At 48.6% G+C, this 20,782-nt stretch overlaps 1 protein-coding gene across 25 annotated transcripts in view; it reads left to right on the top strand.

Annotated features, from left to right (window-relative positions):
- Positions 1-20,782, top strand: part of Cacna1d (calcium channel, voltage-dependent, L type, alpha 1D subunit) — a 451,216-nt gene that overhangs the window by 353,847 nt on the left and 76,587 nt on the right. For 16 of the 25 annotated variants that reach the window (XR_001781092.2, NM_001302637.1, XM_017315819.2 and 13 more), the window contains exons 10-16: positions 7,106-7,193; positions 7,462-7,521; positions 8,512-8,538; positions 12,368-12,528; positions 13,766-13,991; positions 14,077-14,284; positions 18,087-18,207. Coding sequence is in view for 24 of the 25 variants with exons in the window: in NM_001302637.1 (NP_001289566.1) it covers positions 7,106-7,193; positions 7,462-7,521; positions 8,512-8,538; positions 12,368-12,528; positions 13,766-13,991; positions 14,077-14,284; positions 18,087-18,207 (891 nt within the window). In the remaining variant the exon portion in view is untranslated. The remainder of the gene's footprint in view (positions 1-7,105; positions 7,194-7,461; positions 7,522-8,511; positions 8,539-12,367; positions 12,529-13,765; positions 13,992-14,076; positions 14,285-18,086; positions 18,208-20,782) is intronic. The other 9 variants (NM_028981.3, NM_001083616.2, XM_017315824.2 and 6 more) reach the window with 1 other exon arrangement.

Genomic DNA, 20,782 nt, shown 5'->3' with positions numbered 1-20,782 from the left:
TGGCAAAAGTGGATTGGAGACATGCCGACATGCCTCAGGCCTCCGCTGTTCCACACTGGACCAGCTGTTGCTGCCCTTTCTGCCCGCCTGCTTGCCTGCCTGCCTGCCTGCTAGGCTGCCCTGTTTGTATTGCTCTTGCTGCCCTCTACTGTCTGGTAATGGAATTGCCTGTGTTCAACCTGAAGGGGTCACGGTGGCTGATCTGCTAAGAGAGGATAAGAAGAAAAGGAAGTTTTGCTGCTTTCGACAACGCAGGGCTAAAGATCACGGTAACTTGCTGAGGTGTTCTTGCTCTGTGGAGGCTCCTTGCCTGACGTTTCTGGTTTCCTCTCCCTGTGCATAGGCATTGCGTGAGCTGCATGCGCTGTGTGGAAAGTGCCTATGTTTTAATCGCTTGGTTTCTCTGATGCTTGGTCATGCTTGGTCTTTTGGCCTTTTCCCTCAAACGTGTGGCATCACTGAGATGGCACCTTTCCGTTTGCACTGTGCCTATGAAGAAGCCTCTGAGCCAACTGAGGGAGCTCGTTTGATTCAGTGTGAATATTCTTAGCCTGGAAGACACGCTTGGAAATGCTTTTCCTTGAATGATGCTTTTAAGTTTAAACTGTTTAGAAATTCCAATAATGTTATTTGGCTGATTTTTTTTTCCAGGCTACATGTTTCAAATTGCTTCTTGGGCGTCGCTGGCTCATTTACCCAAGGCCATGCTAAAGCTAGTAATCTCAGCTTCAAGAGTAAGGGAGGTAGCCCCCCCCCAAAAAAAAAAACCAACCAAAAACAGAACAAAAGCCATCTGGGGGCACTCAGTTCTCTTCAATGAGAATAGCCTTATTTGGGAAGTATAAAGTTAAATATAAAGTTTTGTCCTAAATACTGTTGACCGCACCCTTACCCCGTCCCCAACCACTTGACAAAGCATCCAGGATCATTAACATAGAGATGTGTATACCAAGAACAGCTTGCCCAGCTGTCTGTGGGTCACTGCTGTAGCTGGGAGGCAGTGCACGCTTTGCTTGGATACCTTGGCATGGACAGCTTAGTGCTGACACCAAGATGGACCCCAGTCAGAAAGAGGAAAAAATCTTTGAGAAGACATGGACTGCAGAGGCAGATAGCCAGCTGCGCGCCAGCCGCTCACCCAGAAGAGAGATACACGGCATGGTTTTGTTGCAGTGTGAGAATGCTGAGCTCAGAGGTTAAGTGGGGTTGTCTGTGTTAGAATCCTAGCCTCCTCAGAAGGCCTGAAGAGGAAAGGCATCAGGGGATAGTCAGATGGAAAGCATTTGGCTCACAGGGCCCTAAAAGCTCGAGAAGGAAGAACTCTGTAAAGCTTGCACACCAATATAGGCCAAGGATGAAGCCGACCTGCTTGGGTTTAGTATTTACAACATGCTGATGAGTGCCTTGGGGCCTCTGTCAAGAGAGGTAACCCCTCCTGGGGGCCACTCACCTCAGTAGCAGCGTGGCCTCTGGGGTGGTTTGACGATGTGAGAGAGAGGAAGCCATCTTATCTCTTTGAGGAAGCTGGCTTCCTGGAGTGAGGAATGGCCGTTCTATTGCTGGGAACACAGACCGACTCTGCTGGCGATGGTGGGGCAGGAACCTCGGTTGCTGTGCCACCTTTCCCACAGTACCACCTTTCTCTTTCTCTAACAAAGAGAGTAGTTTTTCTGGGCACAACTCCAGGTCTTGATTCAGACCTGGAGGCCTCAGTCTGACCTTGACCCACATTTCCCAAGGTGAATGTGGCTGCGTCATAGAAATCCCTCGCTCTGTGTGAGCAACACGCATTAGCACAAGCATGTAGCGGTGCCTTCAGGGGCCACCTGGGACTTTGGGGTTTAGCCGTGTTGTCACAGCACGACGCTGCTCATGCTTGCCATGAAAATGATGCAAGGACAGAAGAGCTTGGGGTCAGACCCCTGTTCCTGGGGAAGGAGCACAGTCCTGCCACTGATGCGTTATCCAGCCTTACCTCTTGCCCCCATCCCTTGGGAAGCTTAGCAGCATCAGGAAGTACTAAAAGAAATCCCCAAGTGTGGGCGAGAGCTTGTGCTGAGAAGGGGAGATATAAGGCTCTGTGATAAGCTGAGTGCACACACTGCTCTTACAGGGGTGGGAAGTTTAGTGTGGGGCACCAGCACTGTATAGGTCACAGGCACCTGTAACTCCGGCTCCAGGGCATCTAATGCCCTCTTCTGGCCACCTGCATGCGTGTGGCTTACGTTTACACTTAACATAGATACAAACATTTTTCAGAAGGTAAAATAATTTTAAAAGCAAGCCACTCAGAGTCCCAGGACATCTATGCAAGCAGCTGCTGTCGTGACAGCTTTCAGAAGGACTGCAGAAGAGCTCAGTGTGGCGTATTGAAAAGCCTTCTTCCGGGCTGCTGTGGCTGGAGGGTCAGGGGGCTCCTGGGGCTGACTTAGGCTCTTGAGGAGCCGCTCAAATGCTGTGTTCTATCTCCTGGATATTAGGCCCGGAGAGGACTTGGATTCAGGTTCTTCTGGGCAGGCCGCAGGGCTCCTAACTCCTGAGTGGGTGGTGGGCAGTGGCTTCCCAGTGCTGCTCAGGTCCTGGTCTCCTTGAAGGGCTGGGAAAATGTCGGGAGACTTCAGTCCTCAAGGGCCAGTAGTGAAACCAGACAGCTATGGGTGTTTCTGTTCCTCCTGAGAGCTGGTCAAAGGTAACTGGATCTTGGAGGAGATACTGGCCTGCGGCTCAGGTAACACAGACACAACAAACGCATGCCCTAGTTATGCGATGATGAGGCCAGGCTCCCCGACTGCTCCTCTGAGTCTTTGACCTCACTGAAAGAAATGACCTGGTGAATTGGTATATGCCACTCCGAGGTGCTGCCCAGTTGCATAGACTCATGTGTGTGTGTGTACGTGCGCATATGTGTGTGCAAATGCATTTGTGTATGCCTGCCTCTGAATTTGTACAGCTGACAAGTATGGTTGTGAAACACGTAGTTTATAGAGTGAAAGTTGATGAGGAAATATCTGTGCGTTGGTTAAGGATACTAGGTATTGTGCTAGCTTGAGAAATGTCCATCATTTGGTTATTTTGTGAAGTATAGTTCAGAGTGGAAGCCAGGCCTGGTACTCCTCCATGTTAAAGAAAAAAACAGTGACCTGCCTCCTCAGGGAGTGGCTCCAGGTAGCGCCTCGCCTAGGCTGTCTATGCCACCAAGGATGAGCTAGGCAGCTTTCCAACATCCCCCTACCTGCAGCGGCACCCAGGTTCCTCCCAGCTCCTCCCCGCCCCCCAGCTTCTAGTGCTCTCCCCAGAGGTCCAACACCTGAAGTAGAAACAGACTTGTAACTCCTCCCTATGCAGATGGCCCTAGTGTGTTCCTGTAGGGGGTGACTGGCATCTGCAAACAGCAGGAGGTTCTGAGAGGTCTGCCTAAACCCTAGCAAAGCCCCAGCACTGACTCCTGCTGGGGAAAGAAGGGTAGTTACTCCATAAGATGCCATGGAGGCCTTAGGAGAAATGCACCTGTCCCCGGGTTTATCACATGAATTTTTGTAATCCTTCCTGCTTTGACTTTTATAGAGTTGCAATAGTCACCAGTACAGCTTGTTACTATCTCCAGGAACTGGGCTTGTCTGCTGGGTGTAGTGTGTAGACATGGGAATACTCAGTAGCATTTAAGCTTGTTCCAACCCTGTGGTATATCAGCCTACTTAAGCATCTCTACTGAAACTGTGGGTATGGTGTGCCACACAGGGGTGCATCCTGAGTGGGATGGGAGTGAGCTGACTACCCCTGTGGCAAGCCAGCTGCTTGGTCATCTGGGCACTCACGTCCTTTGCTGTGTACTTCCAGGAGCCTCTTCCAACACTGATGGATTCTTCTGTCTTGGTCGTTTTTAAAGTGTAGATGAGAACCTTTGAGGGCTAAGTGCAGGAAGGAGGCTCTACTCAGTCACTAGCATGAAAGTAAATGTGCGGTGTGTAGCCATGGAGGATAAAATGCTTAATGTGGAAGCTGGGCCCACAGCCCCGCCCCAGCCAGGCCCACAGCCCTACCCCAGCCAGACCTCTGCAGGGGGTGGGTGGAGCTGAACACCGGGCTACCCAGCTCTGCAGAGCTTCGGCCCCTTGCTCAAACTGAGGGACCTGATCAAGGTTCAAGCACACAATGTCTTCATCCTCTCCCTTCCAGAGCCCTGATGACATCATTCTGGAATAGACACCACACTCCTGGGGACCCTGTAAATGATGGTGACTGCAGGGTTGCTGTCCCTACAACATGCTAAATTAGACAGTAACTCCTCTTAAGTCAAAAAAAAAAAAATACACAGAGTGGTAGCCCACACTAACTCAGAAGTATAGTTGGCTGTTCACACTAGATGCTCCTGGACAGCAACGAGAGGGGCCTGGGCAAAATGACCACAAATTGGAGTGCTTTGCTTTCAGAGATCCTCCGGAGAGTTTTTCTGATACCATTGGCAGGGTCTGTGCTTGGACACCTTGCCCATGACCTGGAGCCAGGACTGACACCCAGTGTGCCTCATCCTGTTCAGTCCTGACTGACACCCAGTGTGCCTACAGCCTGTTCAGTCCTGACTGACACCCAGTGTGTCTACAGCCCTGAGGCAGATGCTCTTAACCATATAGATGAAGACATGGAGGCAGAGAGAAGCCAGGCCACAAGTGGGAGTTAGATTTAGGACTGATAAGCACATGATACTCTCTGGTACTGTCCTACCACCCCAGAGGATGAGTGGGAGAGTCTGAGGCAGGGAGGCCTCCTCATCCTCTGTGTAGCCTGGCCTCAGGGCTCCACAGTTCCCAGTGTTGGTTGCCATTCACAGTGTGGGGTTTGTTTCCTGCCTTTCTGCCTGCACAGCCTTGGGAAGCAGCTAAGAGTGGCACTCTAAGCACTCAGTAAGAGTGGCTCACTAATAATTAGCATAGATCCAGAGATGCAGAGTGATGTGGCCCCTTGGTCACAGGCCGGCCGTCACCTACCTGCCCCCATCAGATTGTAAAATGAAGCTATAGGGATGAAGAGCCACATCCTGCACTGACGATGGCATGCATGAGACCTCCAGAGTGCAAAAGCCACAAGACTTCTTCTGTTCAGAAGTTTACCTTTGAAAACTAGTAATGTTTCAATATGACAAATAAGAGAATTGTGGGGGCACTTAATATGGACAGAAATGGCCCTGAATGTGTGGTTCACACTGCCATTTTATCACTAGGAAATTGAAGTTCAAAGAGAGGCAGATGTTCTCATGAAGAGTGGGGCAGATCAGGGCCTGGAGATTCCCCCAAATGCACAGCACATGTTATGCTACCTCAGCCTCAGAAACCAGCAGCTATCCCAGGTCACAAAGAGAGGGACTCCTGGTGGGATCTGAAAAGAGTTTCCAGTGTGGTCTTCCGCACCTGTCAGTACAAGGGGCAACTTGCAACAAGCTGCTACAATGATATTACAGCCTAGTCTTACAGATGGGAGCATAGAACAGACAGGAGAAGGGGGCTGTGTGTGTGTGTGTGTGTGTGTGTGTGTGTGTGTGTGTACGCGAGTGCATGGGTCTTAATGGAGTACTTGCTGAAGGATATTCCTGTGTCAGATGATGAGACTTCCTAATTTGTTTCTTTCCCTGTGTCCCGCCCCCTCCCCCCACCATGGGTTCCAAAGTGAATGGAGGTTTGTAGTTGGTTGCTTTGAATTCAAGGAAAAGGAACAGGAGAGTCCCAGGAGTGTAATCAGTTGGTGTTCATTTGGCCTCTGCTTCTGAAACCTGGGCCTGGATGTAGCTGCTAAGCCTCCCGCAGCGACAAGCTCAGCTTCTTGTGTGTTCACAAAGGGCTCAGGGACTTCCCTTTGTGCCCTTGGGAGACAGGGCTCTCTGACCTCTGGGTCTATGAGTCAGGTCCCACTTTCTCCTTGCAGTGAGCTTTCTCTCTCTCTCCTCAGCAGGGATGGAAGCCACACAGTCAGTAGAGAGAACAGTAACCCTCCACCCCACCCCCACCCCCAGTCCCACCCCACCCCCACCCCCAGCCTCGACTGGGGCTCACAGTGTCCACCACCGTTCTATAGGCACTGCTAACAGTTTTTGTAGATGAAGTTTGAGGTGTCCTTGCTCAGGGGAACTGCCTGACCACAGGAGCAAGGCTTTCGTGCGGGTAGTGTAAGGTTCTGAACACTGGGGCTCTGCCTCAGGAAAGAGATGTCCATGAGCCTAGGTAGCTTCCCCAGCTTCAGTTTGGGCTTCCTCCCCCTCTCAGCTCCACTCTGTCTCCCAGCATAATCAGGCATCTTTCCCAAGGGCATCTTGCACAGACTCCTGAGGTAGCTCCATTCAGGGACATCTGCCCCTCACCTTCCAGGTGACCACATGTCAGACGTTGGCTCTGGGGGATCCAGGGACCTCCAAGCACTAGTAGGCCCGTTTTACATCTCTTCCCCTTCTTCTAAGGATCCTGACATGGACCTAGGTCTCAGAGACATCAGACCTGGGACTGAAGTTGGCCCTGCCCTGCTCGATGATTGGCAAGAGCCCTCACCTGCTCTCTGCTCCAAGGCTTTCCTTCTGCTTTCATAGCGCTCCAGTGCTGGCTTATTCAGGAAGTACCTTCCCTATGCTGGCCGTACACTCTCGGTGGAGCTTAGACATCCAATCAACTGCCACAGACTGAGTGGAGCTCCTGACATTTGAAAAACGTTTATGCACGTGTCTCTATGCACTGCCTCCTCCAACTGTAATAGCTTGTCTTTGGTGTGCTGTAAAGACCTCTCCATGAGCCGTGAACTCTGCAGAAGGGGCCAGTGGAAGCATTCCCATACTGAGATATTTGTATACCTTCTCTGTAGTGCTGTGATAGAGAGAACAGGCCTGTGCCAGGCCTGCCGGCTCCATTCACTGTGACACCATGGCTTCTTTTCTTGGGAAGCATTTGGGTCACCAGAATTGTCTCTTGCAGGTGATATTGGCTTTCTCTGCAGCCACTGAAAGCGTAGGCTCAGCCTGGCACGCCTGATAGCCCTCCTTCCGGCATCCTGAGAGTCTGCACCTGGCCCACCGCCTGGCATGTCATGCCACAGCACGCTGTCTAAAGCACTTTTCTTCTCCCCACAGCTAGCATGCCCACCAGCGAGACTGAATCTGTCAACACAGAGAACGTAAGTGGTGAAGGCGAGACCCAGGGATGCTGTGGAACTCTCTGGTGAGTGTGGAGGCTGCTCAGCCTCCTTACCCCACTTTGGAGATGCTAGCGCTGAGAGGGTACCCCCAGAGGACAGTGGAGTCCTTGGGCTCTGGAAGGAGATCAGCTGTGCTCCAACAGGCTGCCTCCAGCCCTTTGGTACCCCTCCTCCTATACCAGGTCTGCTGGGGCATCTCAGCATCTTGCCTGCCTCTGCTGTGACGTTGTCTGCCTAAGGCAGGGCATGGGAAGTGTGCTTTTTAACCCAGCCACCTGCTCTGTTCATTAGGTGCTGGTGGAAAAGAAGAGGCGCGGCCAAGACCGGGCCCTCTGGGTGTCGGCGGTGGGGGTAAAGGCTGATTTCTCCTCCCACTTGGGTTTGGTATCTGTGCTTTGAAGGAAGAGCTTGAATGGCAGAGTTGCTGGCTAGAATGTGCCACATACTTAAATCTTCCTTCACCCATGGGACCTTCCAACCCCATCCCGGCAGCTGGATCCGGAGGTCCCGCCCTCCACTGCTCAAGGCCCCGTGTTTTGGAGCTGTGTTTGCACTGCCCTTTCCTGACCACGTGGGGCGCTATCCCCTTGAGGGTTCCCAGGCTTTTCTCTAGATAACTGGGCTGCAGTAGCAGGGTTGGGGCAGCAATGCAGAATGTGCCAAGAACTGCCTGCTTTGGGGAGCCCGGTGCTGATTTGACTTGTTTGCTTCTTGCCTGCATCGTTTACATCTTATTCCTCCAAAGGACGGGTGTCATCTTTAAGAGAACTCAACCTCATTTGGGGCAGAGGTTCATAAATATGACACACACACTATTGGGAGGTATGGCGATGGCTCATGGAGCGATTCACCCCTGTTCTCCTGCTCTGCCCTCTCTATGACGTGAAGTGGGCTGGGAATGGATTTGCTGTCCCCATTTTACAGATGAGAACACTGAGCTTTGCAAGGCATGCTGTGTCCCCACCCTTACCCTTGCTGTGATCGCAGGAGCCAGGCAGGAGCAACAGTTGCTACTGTTGAGACTGGGGTTGCAGGCCACAGTGGCCCAGCAAACTGGCTTCCGCTAGAGGGAGGGAAAGGAGAAGGACCCTGCACCGGTCCATGGCCAGTCCGGAAATCTGAGCCTTCTCTTGTGCCTGGGCCCTTGGGGGTGCTCCTGGCACACCGTTAGCACCTTGACATCTGCTCTGGCCTTAACCAACTGGCCAGCTATTAAGAATCAGCCACGGGGAACCAGAGTCCTGGCTTCTGTGCATGGCTTTAGCCATCTCTACTTCAGTGATGGGCACTTGAGCTGAACCTTCCGCATGGGAGTCTTAACACTGTTTTCTTCCCTTTCAGTCAGGCCATCTCGAAATCCAAACTCAGGTCAGTTCTTTCAACTTGCTTTCCCTCCCTCCCTCCCTCCCCCCCTCTCGCCCCTCCCCCTCTCTCGCCCCTCCCTCCCTCTCTCCCTCCTTTCCTTCCTTTTTTTCCCCCTCAGAGCTTGCATTACGGTTTTTATGTTATGTTTTAAATTCTGACTTTTATGTAGAATTGGTCTAGACTTGAGTTTAAACATGGATTCCCAGATTTCAGTCAGTCTTTAAGTCTTACAGCACTGCCTCGGGGAGCAGGACGGAGCATCAGCTTTTAGGCAGGAGCACATTTGCCTCTTTAGCAACCCTCCAGTCACTTCTCAGAAAGATTCTCCACAAAAGAAGGTACAGGAGTCTAAGGCACCTAGTAGTGTTCAGTTTCCAGCCCTGGATGCAGGCTGTGTGTTCATCTTGTAAGTCCCCACATGCATTTTGTGTTCTCTTCTTATGTGTTCTTTTCAATTAAAGACATTTCCCTGCTGTATGCAAACAGTAGTCATAAAACTAAGAAATAAAACCTCACCCTGTAGAAACTCCGAAAGAAAACGGGAGAGAAAGCACTGTGACCACAGGTTAGACAAAGACTTCTTAAAGATCATTGCCCAGGACATGATCCATATGAGAGAAAAATGATAGATTGATCCCCATAAGAATTAAAGCATCTAACTTTATTTTATTATAAAATCAAAAGAATAAGCCACAGACCTGATCAAAATATTTGCAAGTCATATTTGATAAAAGGCTAGATCTAATATGTAATCTAATATGTGATCTAATATGTGAAGAAAATAATATGTAGAGAGACAGTATTAATGGCAAACAGCCCTATAAAAGTGGAAAGAAGGTTCCAGCACACAGTTCACAAGAAGAAAGCTGCATGGTATATAAGCAAAGAAATGAGGAGGACATTGCTGGGTGTTTTGGGCAGTGCTGGCAGGCATGTTATATGACACAATCATTTTGAAAAAGCCTTTAGTAGTCGCTTATAAAGCTACAGTAATGATATGACCTAGCAATTCTAATTATACGGTATCTATGTAAGAGAAAGAAACTTACACTAAAAGTATATGTGTTTGTAGTGGGTTTATTCATAATTATTTTAAAGTAGAAATAACCCAATGTCCATCAAATGGTACAGTGAGCAGATCAGTTGTGATTTATCCATGTGGTACAGTACTTCTCAGTGACAGGGAGAAGGGAGTGTTACTGAGAGGGCCACTAAGAGGGCTTAGTGGGAAAGGTGCTTGCTGTGCAAGCCAAGCGACCTGAGTTCTAGCGCCAGAACCCACATAAAGATGGAGGAGAAGCAACTCAACCAAGCTGTCCCCAACTTCCATGTGCATGTGCACCCTACACAAGACACACATATGTGCACATGCACACACACAACATTAGGTTGTTTTGTTTTGTTTTTTAATTACTGATAATGTTAGCAATACTGATGAATCTCAAAAACATTTTGGGGTGAGGAAAATGAAGCCTCGAAATGACACATATGATGATTCTGGTTAGTAAACAGCAGTGAGCAGAGAAGACAGACCAGTAGTCCTGAGCTGGGGATGGGGCATGAATGGACTCACATGACTGATGGAAGTGGTCTGTATTCCGACTAAGCATAGACCTCAAAAAGAATAAACCTGCTGCAAGTAATTTTATCTCAACCTGAGTCTGAATAAAACTTAATGAGTTTGTCTTAGTCAGGGTTTCTATTCCTGCACAAACATCATGACCAAGAAGCAAGTTGGGGAGGAAAGGGTTTATTCGGCTTACACTTCCATACTGCTGTTCATCACCAAGGAAGTCAGGACTGGAACTCAAGCAGGTCAGAAAGCAGGAGCTGATGCAGAGGCCATGGAGGGATGTTCTTTACTGGCTTGCTTCCCCTGGCTTGCTCAGCCTGCTCTCTCATAGAACCAAGACTACCAGCCCAGAGATGGTCCCACCCACAAGGGGCCTTTCGCCCTTGATCACTAATTGAGAAAATGCCTTACAGTTGGATCTCATGGAGGCATTTCCTCAACTGAAGCTCCTTTCTCTGTGATAACTCCAGCTGTGTCAAGTTGACACAAAACTAGCCAGTACAGAGTTGTTTTGTGGGTCTCTGTTACAAAAGACCACAGCCCTGTTTCCTAGTTTAGCATCTGCCTCTCATCCCCTGCCTCAGCCTTTAACATTCCTCTGGACTCCTCCCCTGCTCTGTAGCCATTCTGGACTGACCTGTCCTCATAGGTGTCTTGCCTTGGTGCCTTCGTCTCCAGGGTCTTTGGCCTGGAGTGTCCTCCGTGAAGACTTTCAATTGCCTCAGGAAATCTCTTAATCATTGAGGTCCAGCCCTTCTCTTAAAGCTGGGACTAGACTTGGTGTAAATTTTGCAGTTGTCATTTGTCCACCACCCTTCATGCCTGTCAAGGCCACCAACCCTGGAACTGTACCATATGCATCTCCAGTTACCGGCACCAGACACCTACATAGCCAGTGTTCAGGAGTGCAGACTTTCATACCACCCACACATAATCGAGCCCAGGAGAGTCAGGCTGGTGGTGTTACACATTTCCAGGGGATACAGCACTGAGGTCTTCGATGTTGAAGTCACATGTAGCTTATCACTGCTGTACAAGGTAGACCCACCAAGCATAGCATTTTGGGACCACCTTACTTATGTGTATGGGATCATGTATCCCAGGAAACTCAGCTGTGAGCTATTAAGAGTCCTCAGTAGAGTTATCTGTGCCATTTGTCCCATTGAAAACTGCAGAGCAGAATAAAAACAAGGCACAACTTGCTGGATCCAGATCTACTCAAAGCCTGTCCTTTGCAGCCTTCCTGGGTTCTATGTGTTTGACATAGCAACACAGCCAAGTCAGCCGGGGCTACAATGTAGCCAGCTGGGGCTACATTGAGGCAGCTTAGATTTTCCTCCTAAGTCATACCTAGAGGAAGTGCCCTCCTCCCAGACACTGAGGCAAGCAAGGCCAGGAGAAAAGGGACTTTGCAGCCTGGCTGGTTCGTTCCTGGATTCTAGGTCTGTGGTCCGTAACTGTCCTCTTGTGGCAAGGAGATGGAGAATGTTTTCCACAAGGAGACAGGCAGAGGGAGAAAATGTCTTCCTCTAATTACAAACAGAGACGGGAAGGTGGGCGGGGACATGTCACATGTCTGTTTGGTTCTGCTCATTTTATTTTTATGAAAACACGACTCAATATTGGATGTTCTCCTAAAGGTATATTTTGAGCATTGCTAGTTAGGAAGGGCACCTGGTGACTCAGCACGAAGACACATGTCCCACTCAGCTTTGACACCTACGAGGCGCCAGAGGAACGGCAGAGACCTGAGAAAGGATTAAAGGCTTCCCTAAACAGAAAGCTATGGCCACGGACTGTTTTTCTCTGTCAAATCGTTTCTCTGTAACGACTAAGCTGCTACACAAGACACATATACTAAGCTGAGTGGTCCTGCCCCACCGACCTCCACAGATCACAAGCTACACGGTGCCTACAAGAGCTTCGTGTGTGTACCGGTGCAGCCTTGAATCTGCTCGTGAGTCTGTGGATGTCTGGGTTCTCTAACCCACTTGCAGGCTGCATATGTCAGACCCTGCAGTTATTTATAGCCAGCGGAGGGGAAGTGAGAGCACGATTCCTTCACAATTATACTTTTTAGAGCTATATGTTCAGACCAGCAGTTTACATCATGGGGCCTCTTCTTCACTTCTGTGCTGCTGGGTCCTGTCTTTCCTGCCTACGCTATAGAGTCAGCCTTTATTACTCAGTAAAGTTGGTCGGCCTCTGAGATGCCATACTCACCCATGGTCTAGGGAGCAACGTTTGCTTGTTTTTCAGCCGTCGATGGCGTCGCTGGAACCGGTTCAATCGCAGGAGGTGCAGGGCTGCCGTGAAGTCTGTCACGTTTTACTGGCTGGTGATTGTCCTGGTGTTTCTCAACACTTTAACTATTTCCTCTGAGCATTACAATCAGCCAGACTGGCTGACACAGATTCAAGGTATGGCCGGAAGGTGTTCTTCTGTTCTGAATTTGAGATGCTTGTCAGTAGCTAACTGCTAACTGCTGGTCAGTATCCAGCTGTGGTAGAATAAGTTAGTAGGACTAACTGAGATGGTAAAGAACCATTCAGACTCAAGCAAGCCCTGGGACAGATGTACAGCTCACACCATGCAGTGTCCGCTAACTTAGGCCCCAAACTTGAGATAGCCCAGGACCAAGGAATTTTGGAATTGAGAGGCACTTCTCCCTGCCATATTGGAAGAGTTACCCTCACTTTAGTATATTTGGTCAGTAATTTTGATTCTGCTACTTTAAGTGACTAGAACAGGGGTACATAGAGGCCATCTCCAAAAGAGCCCGTTCTAGACCGGACAGTTTAGAATTCTTGAGCTGTCCTTCTGTATATTCGCTTCTGCTACTCTCAGCCTGTGGGACATCATTTTTTGTTACACACACACACGTGCACACACACACACACACACACACACACTTTGGAACTTTGGAGATGACTGGGTAAGCAGAGTAACTGCTGTGTAAGCATGAAGGGCTGACTTCAGGTCCGCAGAACACCCGTGTGAAAAGCTAGGCCTGGCAATGTATGTCTGGAACCCCAGCTCCTTGGGGTAGAGAGGATCACTAGGACTAGCTTGGGTTCAGGGAGAGGGTATCTCGGGGGAATATGGCAGAGATGGATACAGCAGAACATGCAACATCTTATCTGGCGCCAGCATATGGTCACCCCTACATGCATGTGTTCATCATACACACATACACAGTCCCCCATACAGGTAGCAAAAATAAATAAAAACTAAAACCTGACCCTAGGGTGCTATAAGAGGTTACTCATCAATGTTGGTTTCAATTGTTTATCTATTTATTTATTTTGTCTTTGTGTATGAGGAAGTATGTATGGAGATAGGAGTGTTAAAAAAGCATAGTATGATCTTAATGCAAAATCTTCAAAGAGTTTAGTGGTGAGAAGTCCAGAAATTCACATAGTGAGCACTTCTACCATTTTATAGTCGGTGAAATTGAGTTGTAGGAAAAAAAAGCAGAATACTTGTACAGACTCATAGCTGGGGTGTGCCCAACAACAAGGATGTTCCCCGTTGCTGGTGCAGCAAGGAGACAGGATAAGGCCATCTACATCTGCCGTGGGCACTGATAAAGGGAAGGTGAAGGAAGACGGAGAGCCAGAGGGAGACTCAAAATACACCGGCCCCTTGCCTTTCCAGACATCGCAAACAAAGTCCTCTTGGCTCTGTTCACCTGTGAGATGCTGGTGAAGATGTACAGCCTGGGCCTCCAGGCTTACTTTGTCTCCCTCTTCAACCGCTTCGATTGCTTTGTGGTGTGTGGGGGCATCACCGAAACCATCCTGGTGGAACTGGAGCTCATGTCTCCCCTGGGGGTCTCCGTGTTCCGGTGTGTGCGCCTCCTGAGAATCTTCAAAGTGACCAGGTAAAGGCGTGGGTGCGCTGGCGTTTGCTCGGCTGTCCCCTCCCTCACAGGACCCTGGCCTTACCCCCCTTCTCTTGACTCTTAGGCACTGGACCTCCCTGAGCAACTTGGTGGCATCCTTGTTAAACTCCATGAAGTCCATCGCCTCTCTGCTGTTACTCCTCTTCCTCTTCATCATCATCTTCTCCTTGCTGGGGATGCAGTTGTTTGGTGGGAAGTTTAATTTTGACGAGACTCAAACCAAGCGAAGCACCTTTGACAACTTTCCGCAAGCACTCCTGACGGTGTTCCAGGTGAGCCCTCTTCCCACGCTCTGGAGGCACTGGCTGCGAGCGGAAGCCAGAGAGCCTTCTTGGGTCTGTCCAGAGCTTAGCAAGGCACAAAGATTCCATCTTATCGGTCACTTCAGCCTCGTGCCCCTTTGGCCGATTTTGTGTCATGTAAGTTATTTGTTTTACAGCGTCCTCCAGCCACCTATGTGATATGACAAGAAGACAAACCAGAACACTTTTTGTTTGATTTTGTGAGCGCTTTGGGAGATAGACTGTAACATCTTCCTGCTATTCACTAGTTTGTTTGTTTGTTCTCTTAATTCATGAGGCATGTTTGCCATCCTAGTTACAAGAGACTCAAGCCAAGAAGTGAATTTTGAAACAGCAGTGAGGCTGTCCTGGTGTGTAGTCAGAGGAGTCTGGGTGGTAGAGGTTGTACCTGCCTCTGCCCTTTGCCTTGAGTGAGGGTACTGGCTCTGAAGCTGATTGCACTGTGGGGCCTTGGACAATGTCTCATAGGGGTCCTGATGCTGGAGAAGTGGTACACGAGACACAGTGCTGCCCATCAGCTGGGGTACACTGAGCCCTCCTCCCGTGCTTGGAAGAACCTGGCAGATTGGTTTACAGTGGTACTCACCTTCCCCTCCCCCTCCCTGTTTTCATGTGCAATCAGCAAACATCCAGTAGGGCTGCAGAGGCAGGGAGCATTGTGCAAAGGGCAAGACATAGTAGGTTATCACAGTAGCTTTTCCTGTCCTCGCTGTTGTGACTTTGATAGATCACTTATCTTTTTCTGAAGGGACAGAGCTTAGAGAGAATGATCTCAAAGGTATGTCACACTATCATTTGAGATGCATAGAATTATTGCTATAGGCCAGGGCTGCTTAAACATTTTGCTGCTTGCAAACTTTTTTTTTACCCCCCAAAAATGTTATAATGTTTTATATATGTGTGTGTGTGTGTGTATGCACATGCATTTTTTTATATATAAATCAAACATTTACTGGTAATGAATTATAAAGATTAAAAAAACTTAGTGCCTAAACACACACATATTTTCTCTCTGTGCCTCTGTCTCTGTCTCTCTCTGTCTCTCTCTCTCTCTCTCTCCCTCCCTCTCTCTCTCTCTCTCTCTCTCTCTCTCACACACACACACACACACACACACAAAGTAAAAATAAAAAAATAAAAAGAAATCTTAAAATCTTGAAAGTCTTGGGGCTGGGAGGGTTGGTAAGCACCTGCCACACATGAGGACCCAGGCTTGGTTCCCCAGTCCCCACATAAGGAGCTGGGTGTGGCAGTGCAGTTTTGTAATCCCAGCCCTGGAGAGGATAGCAGAGCAGAAACAACCTAACCAAATCAGTGAGCTCCAGCCAGGTCCACTGAGAGACTCCATCACAAAACACACAGGGAAGAGTGATTGGGGAAGGCGCCCATCACTGATGATAACTCACCTACACTGGAATGCACACCATGTGAATGGTATAGACACATAACACATGCACACACACACACACACATGTGCACATTCACACATACACATGTGTGCACGTGCACACACACACACACATTTGAGTCTTGGCTGAACTCTAAAAGATGCTGAGCGCATTCATAATTTTTCAGGTTATCAATACTTTGAATTTGCAATTCTCACTCCTAGATTCCCACTTTTCATAAGTATGTACAAAACAGCAGAAGTGTGTTTAAGGCCTTTAGAAATTATTAGAAATTCTGTTCCAATCCCAAACTGTAATTTATTTTGCAAGTTTGTTTAAGCACAATCCAGTCCAAAGATGCAGAAATCTGACTGGTCTCTCCCGAGGAGCTATATATGATAGGTAAGCAGTGCAAGGCATTGCCCTGTGTGATTAAGTCCATGTGTCTCATAAGTGCAGAAGACTTAGTGTGTGAGGTGAAATCACTGCTGCTCACAGCCTGCAGTAGTCTGCAGCCCAAGCCAAGGGAGTCTAGGCAGGGCCTGTTGGCATAGAATGGTGTGGGAGCATGCACAGTGCTAAGTAGGTATGCTGAGAATTCCTACCTAAGGCTGCAGGGACATTGTGTAGTGCACCATGGGCCAGTGCTGCCACAATCTCAGGCTCATTAAAGGTTTGATTTGAAATAAATTTTTGCTTGCTGCATGTTCTGAAATCTCCTACTTTTGCCAGGACTTTTCTAACCCCATGATCAATTTAGCAACCCCAGTGAAATCATACCCCATGGTTTGAAACCCCTGATAGACTATAGTCTTACTTTAAAATCATGGCTTCTGGTTTGTTACTGGTTTTCCTTATTTCTTTCAGGAAACTCTTACGCAGGTTTTCTTGTAATGTTTTCATATGACACAAAATTTAAATGTTATAAAAAGATACCAACTGGCAGTCCTCCCACCCAGCCACTAATCACTTCCTCCGGGTGGGAACGGGTATCCCAGTTTCCTGAACGGTGTTAGATAGGTTTTTGTTCACAGGCGAGAGTCATCTTACCTGCTCGCCTATGGTGATTCCACACATAGAGTGGCCAAGTCCACACGCTGTCTGGCATCTTGCTTTAGTTTGTTTTCATCTGTAAGAAATGGGCTCCCCTACTTGGTTCACAAAAGGTTACACCCTTCTTCCAAACACATCATAGTCTGTAGGTGTGTTTTGGGGGGCTGCTACTTTATTGGGTTCTTATATATACCACCCTTCCAACCCTTATTCCACCCTAATCCCTTCTTCCAACCCCCTTCTGTGGTGTAGGTCGCTGATGTTTCTGTGACCAGTCCCTCACTGATGAGTGTTGAACTATTGCCTGCTCTTGCGTATATAAACAGTGCTCCAGAGGGTGGAACTGAATGTACAGGATGCACTGGCACGTGTTGGAGACTAAATGTGTCAGACATGCTCTCCACGTGGAGCTGCTGGGAAAAGGGCCTGGCTTACTCTTGGGACTTCTCACAATGTCCTGCTTCTAGTGGGATCTATTCACTCTCAGGCAGCAGTGTGGAGACCACCGTGCCTCTTCCCTTTGTTGAGCTAGGTGTTTGTAGTTCATGATTGCTTCTAGCCTGACAGGTAAAATGGTGTCTCTTCATAGTTTTATTAGGAATAAAGTCAAGAAAGAGCTCTTTTCTAATTATCTGCCAGTTGCTGTTTGATTTGTCTGGACAGAAAATAAAGAAACTCTCTTCCCAGGGGGTAGCATTTTTTAAAAACTGCTGTCTATATTTATCTGGTTGGATTTCGGAATGGATTGGATTACCAGGTATCATCAATAGAGAAGATTTCCTTTGAAACTGATCATATCTGTTCTTGAGGTAGTTTATACACTTGCACATGACCGAATGCCCTGGTTCTGAGAATGCACAGAGAGATTCCCTGTCTCTGCAGTACATCAGCTATGTGGAATACTACGTATGGAGTAAAATGAGCAAGAAAAACCTACTTAGTCAGCGTCTCCAGGAACATCACTGAATAGGAAAAAAGCCAGTTGTAGAAATATGGTCTACTTCATGCTTAAAAAGATCAGAGAATATACTAGCGGCCTGTTTCTCTAGGTGTTTATGTGTTTGTCGATTTTAATCTATAGAGGAAGGTGCCAGACAGACAGGTATCAAGGTCAGTTGCTGTCTAGAGAGAGGATAGAAACTAGAAGAAACACTCTTACTTGAAAGATCAAGCAATCTATAGAAGGTTTAATAGGATAACAGATCAGTTTCATTGTGAGCTGGGCTGAGAAAGGCCTTGAGGGGGGACTTAGCAGTGACCGAGGAACTCAGGCAGCACAGCCGTGGTCGGGAGCTTCTGCCTGTTGTCTGACTCCACCCTTCTCTTCTCAGATCCTGACAGGTGAAGACTGGAATGCGGTGATGTATGACGGCATCATGGCCTATGGAGGCCCTTCCTCTTCCGGGATGATTGTCTGTATCTACTTCATCATCCTTTTCATCTGTGGTAACTGTATCCTTTGGAGCCACTGGAACTATGTGGTCACCATCACTGTCTCGTTTCTTCTGACTTTCTCTGTGGTTGTGGTGGTGACGGTAGCAGCTGTAGGGCTAAGGGAGACAAATGCCTTTCCCTGGCTAGCTCCATGCCAGCTTTTTATCCATGTGGCAGATGGGAGCCATGTAGTATGAGTTACTCTCGGGGATACAAGTGCTCACACCGGTGCCAGTAGATAATGAGTGTAGTGTCAGGTCTGCATACAGGACAAGCAGGGAAGCCTGAAGATTATGTTGTCATCACTGGGAGGCTAGGCCTACATCCCTGTCGCCCCACGAGCAGTGAGGAGCCACTGATGGTTTGTCCTGGTCTTGCTTTGCTCACTGCTCTCTACCATGCTGTGCAACTTTCCTCTGATGTGTTTGATTCCTCTTCCCTGATGAGATTCCTGCAGATGGCTGCTGGGGGCCATTTTGTTCACTGCCACCAGCCCCTTCAGGGTCTCGTAATGTTTGCCAGTTGTGTCTGTTTTAACTCCTTCGTGCCTAGCATAAGACCTACCATGCGAAGAGTCTTTGTATCATAATTGTGGCTAATGAGCATGTGTACAGACATGATGACCTCATGCTCCCGATTTAAAAAGTCCTACTGTGAGTGGCTCCCTAATGGTCCAGACCTCTGGAGCTCATTGCTCCCAGTCTTCTTTAGTGCTTATGGTGAACTTTCTTCAGTGTAGAAAGCCTAGTGCTAGCCCATCCTGCTGTCTTTAGGGGCAGTGTTTAATGCTGTGAGATTTCTGGGGAAACTCTCTCTGAGTCCTTGGGCTCAGTTCTAGTACCCTGGCCTCCAGAGATATCCTCAACCCTTTTCTTCCTAGTTAGAGATGAGCTCACTGACCTCTGACTCCCCCTCAGATTTTATCCATGTCTGTTGGCTATGTGTAGAGTCATTGTCCACTGGAACTGTGGTGGATGCCCCCTACTGCAACCATCCCCAACCAGATGACAGCTTCATGGGCCAGGAGTCTCCTTTTCTGTGTTTGCATGTTTCCTGGTAAGACAGTGTGGAGTGTCCCGTGAGGACATTTGTCAAATAGATGGTTTTTCTTTTCTGTTCTCCTCCTGACTGACTGTAGTCGCACTGGGTGCTAGGTTTGAGACTGCAGACTGCTCCCTGCCATTCCTCTCCAGCTCCATGGTGAAGCTCTCTGTAACATAGGCCACCATATGAAAGCCTTCAGGAGCTGCTTGTGTTGGCTGTCTCTTGCTGGAAGCTATACTCCATTGTGTCCTGTGTCCTCCCATATCCCCAGTGCCCAGCAGGGCCTGGCCTGCCCAGGGTGCTCTGTAGAATTTCTGAATGAATCCACAGAACACCCCTGTTCAAGAAGTCTGAGCCATGCCTCTGAGTGCAGGTGGCAAACTGATCCGGATTTAGATTTGACTCAGCTTCCCACAGATTTACTGTCATTGCAGAGATGGGATTATTTCCTCCTGGGGTCCCTTGAGAGAGAGACATGCTTGACACAGCTGTCCCCAGTGCTGAGAGCTGCCCAAGTCACTGTTGCAAAGGCTCTCAGTGGAGCTTCTAGGTTTCCCATGTTGTCAGATGGTTTTTCCAAGAGTTGGTGTAACCCACCCAGGTGTCTTCCCTTTTTGAATGTCTTGACTAGAATTAGACAGCTTCTTGTTGTGTTCCCCTCACAATAGTCTTGCTGTTAGGCCTTTGGTAGCTTTCAATGATGGATGTGTATGGCAGCCCACATGGAAGTTTCTAATATACAGGGCCACAGTCTGCTGCCTGCCTCCCTCCTTGCCTCCCTCCCTCCCTCCCTCCCTCCCTCCCTCCCTCCCTCCCTCCCTCCCTCCCTGCCTCCTTCCCTGCCTCCTTCCCTGCCTCCTTCCCTGCCTCCTCCTACCTCCCTTGTCCCTGCTGTAGGCTTAGGGAAACAGCTATAACGCACGTGGATTCCCCTCAGACCCGGGCTTCCTGGTATTCATAAATAGTGAATAAGGAAGTAAACCACTTCTCTTGACTTGATACTCTTGTTAAGAAAACATTTTTTAAAAAAAAATTCTAGAAAACATCACAAGCAATGCTATCATTCTGAAAACATAAACGCTTATTCACCCAATACATTGCCACTTACAAAAACGGTGTTCAGCCATAGTCTAGCCACAGTGGGGCCCTTCGGAACATAGCCTATTCTTCTCTGGCGGGAGATCTAGCTTGCCATTTATAGCAGGTATCTGCAGAGCAAAGAGCAGGCTCTAGCAGCCATGTTAGAGGACGAAGCCTCCTAATATATTGGACAATGAGATCATCAGGTCGATCCCAAGTGGCCTTTGAAGGCATCTGGTTTGCCATGGAATCCCTCGAGTGTGTATGTTATAACATGAACTTTCAAAGAGAAGGAAAAACAGTGTGCTTTGTGAGCGTACAGCGGAATTCAAACAAGGGGCCGATGAGATCGGGTTTCCCTGGCTCTCTGGATGCTCAGGAGACCCTGCAGAGTTTTCCGAGCTTTTCACTTGGTTTTTAAAGTGGGATTTTACCAAGTTCTCCAGTTGTACCACGTGAGTGTTACCCA

This window comes from Mus musculus, chromosome 14 (assembly GCF_000001635.26).
Source record: "Mus musculus strain C57BL/6J chromosome 14, GRCm38.p6 C57BL/6J".
NCBI lineage: Eukaryota > Metazoa > Chordata > Mammalia > Rodentia > Muridae > Mus > Mus musculus.
This window is presented reverse-complemented; position numbering and strand designations above follow the sequence as displayed.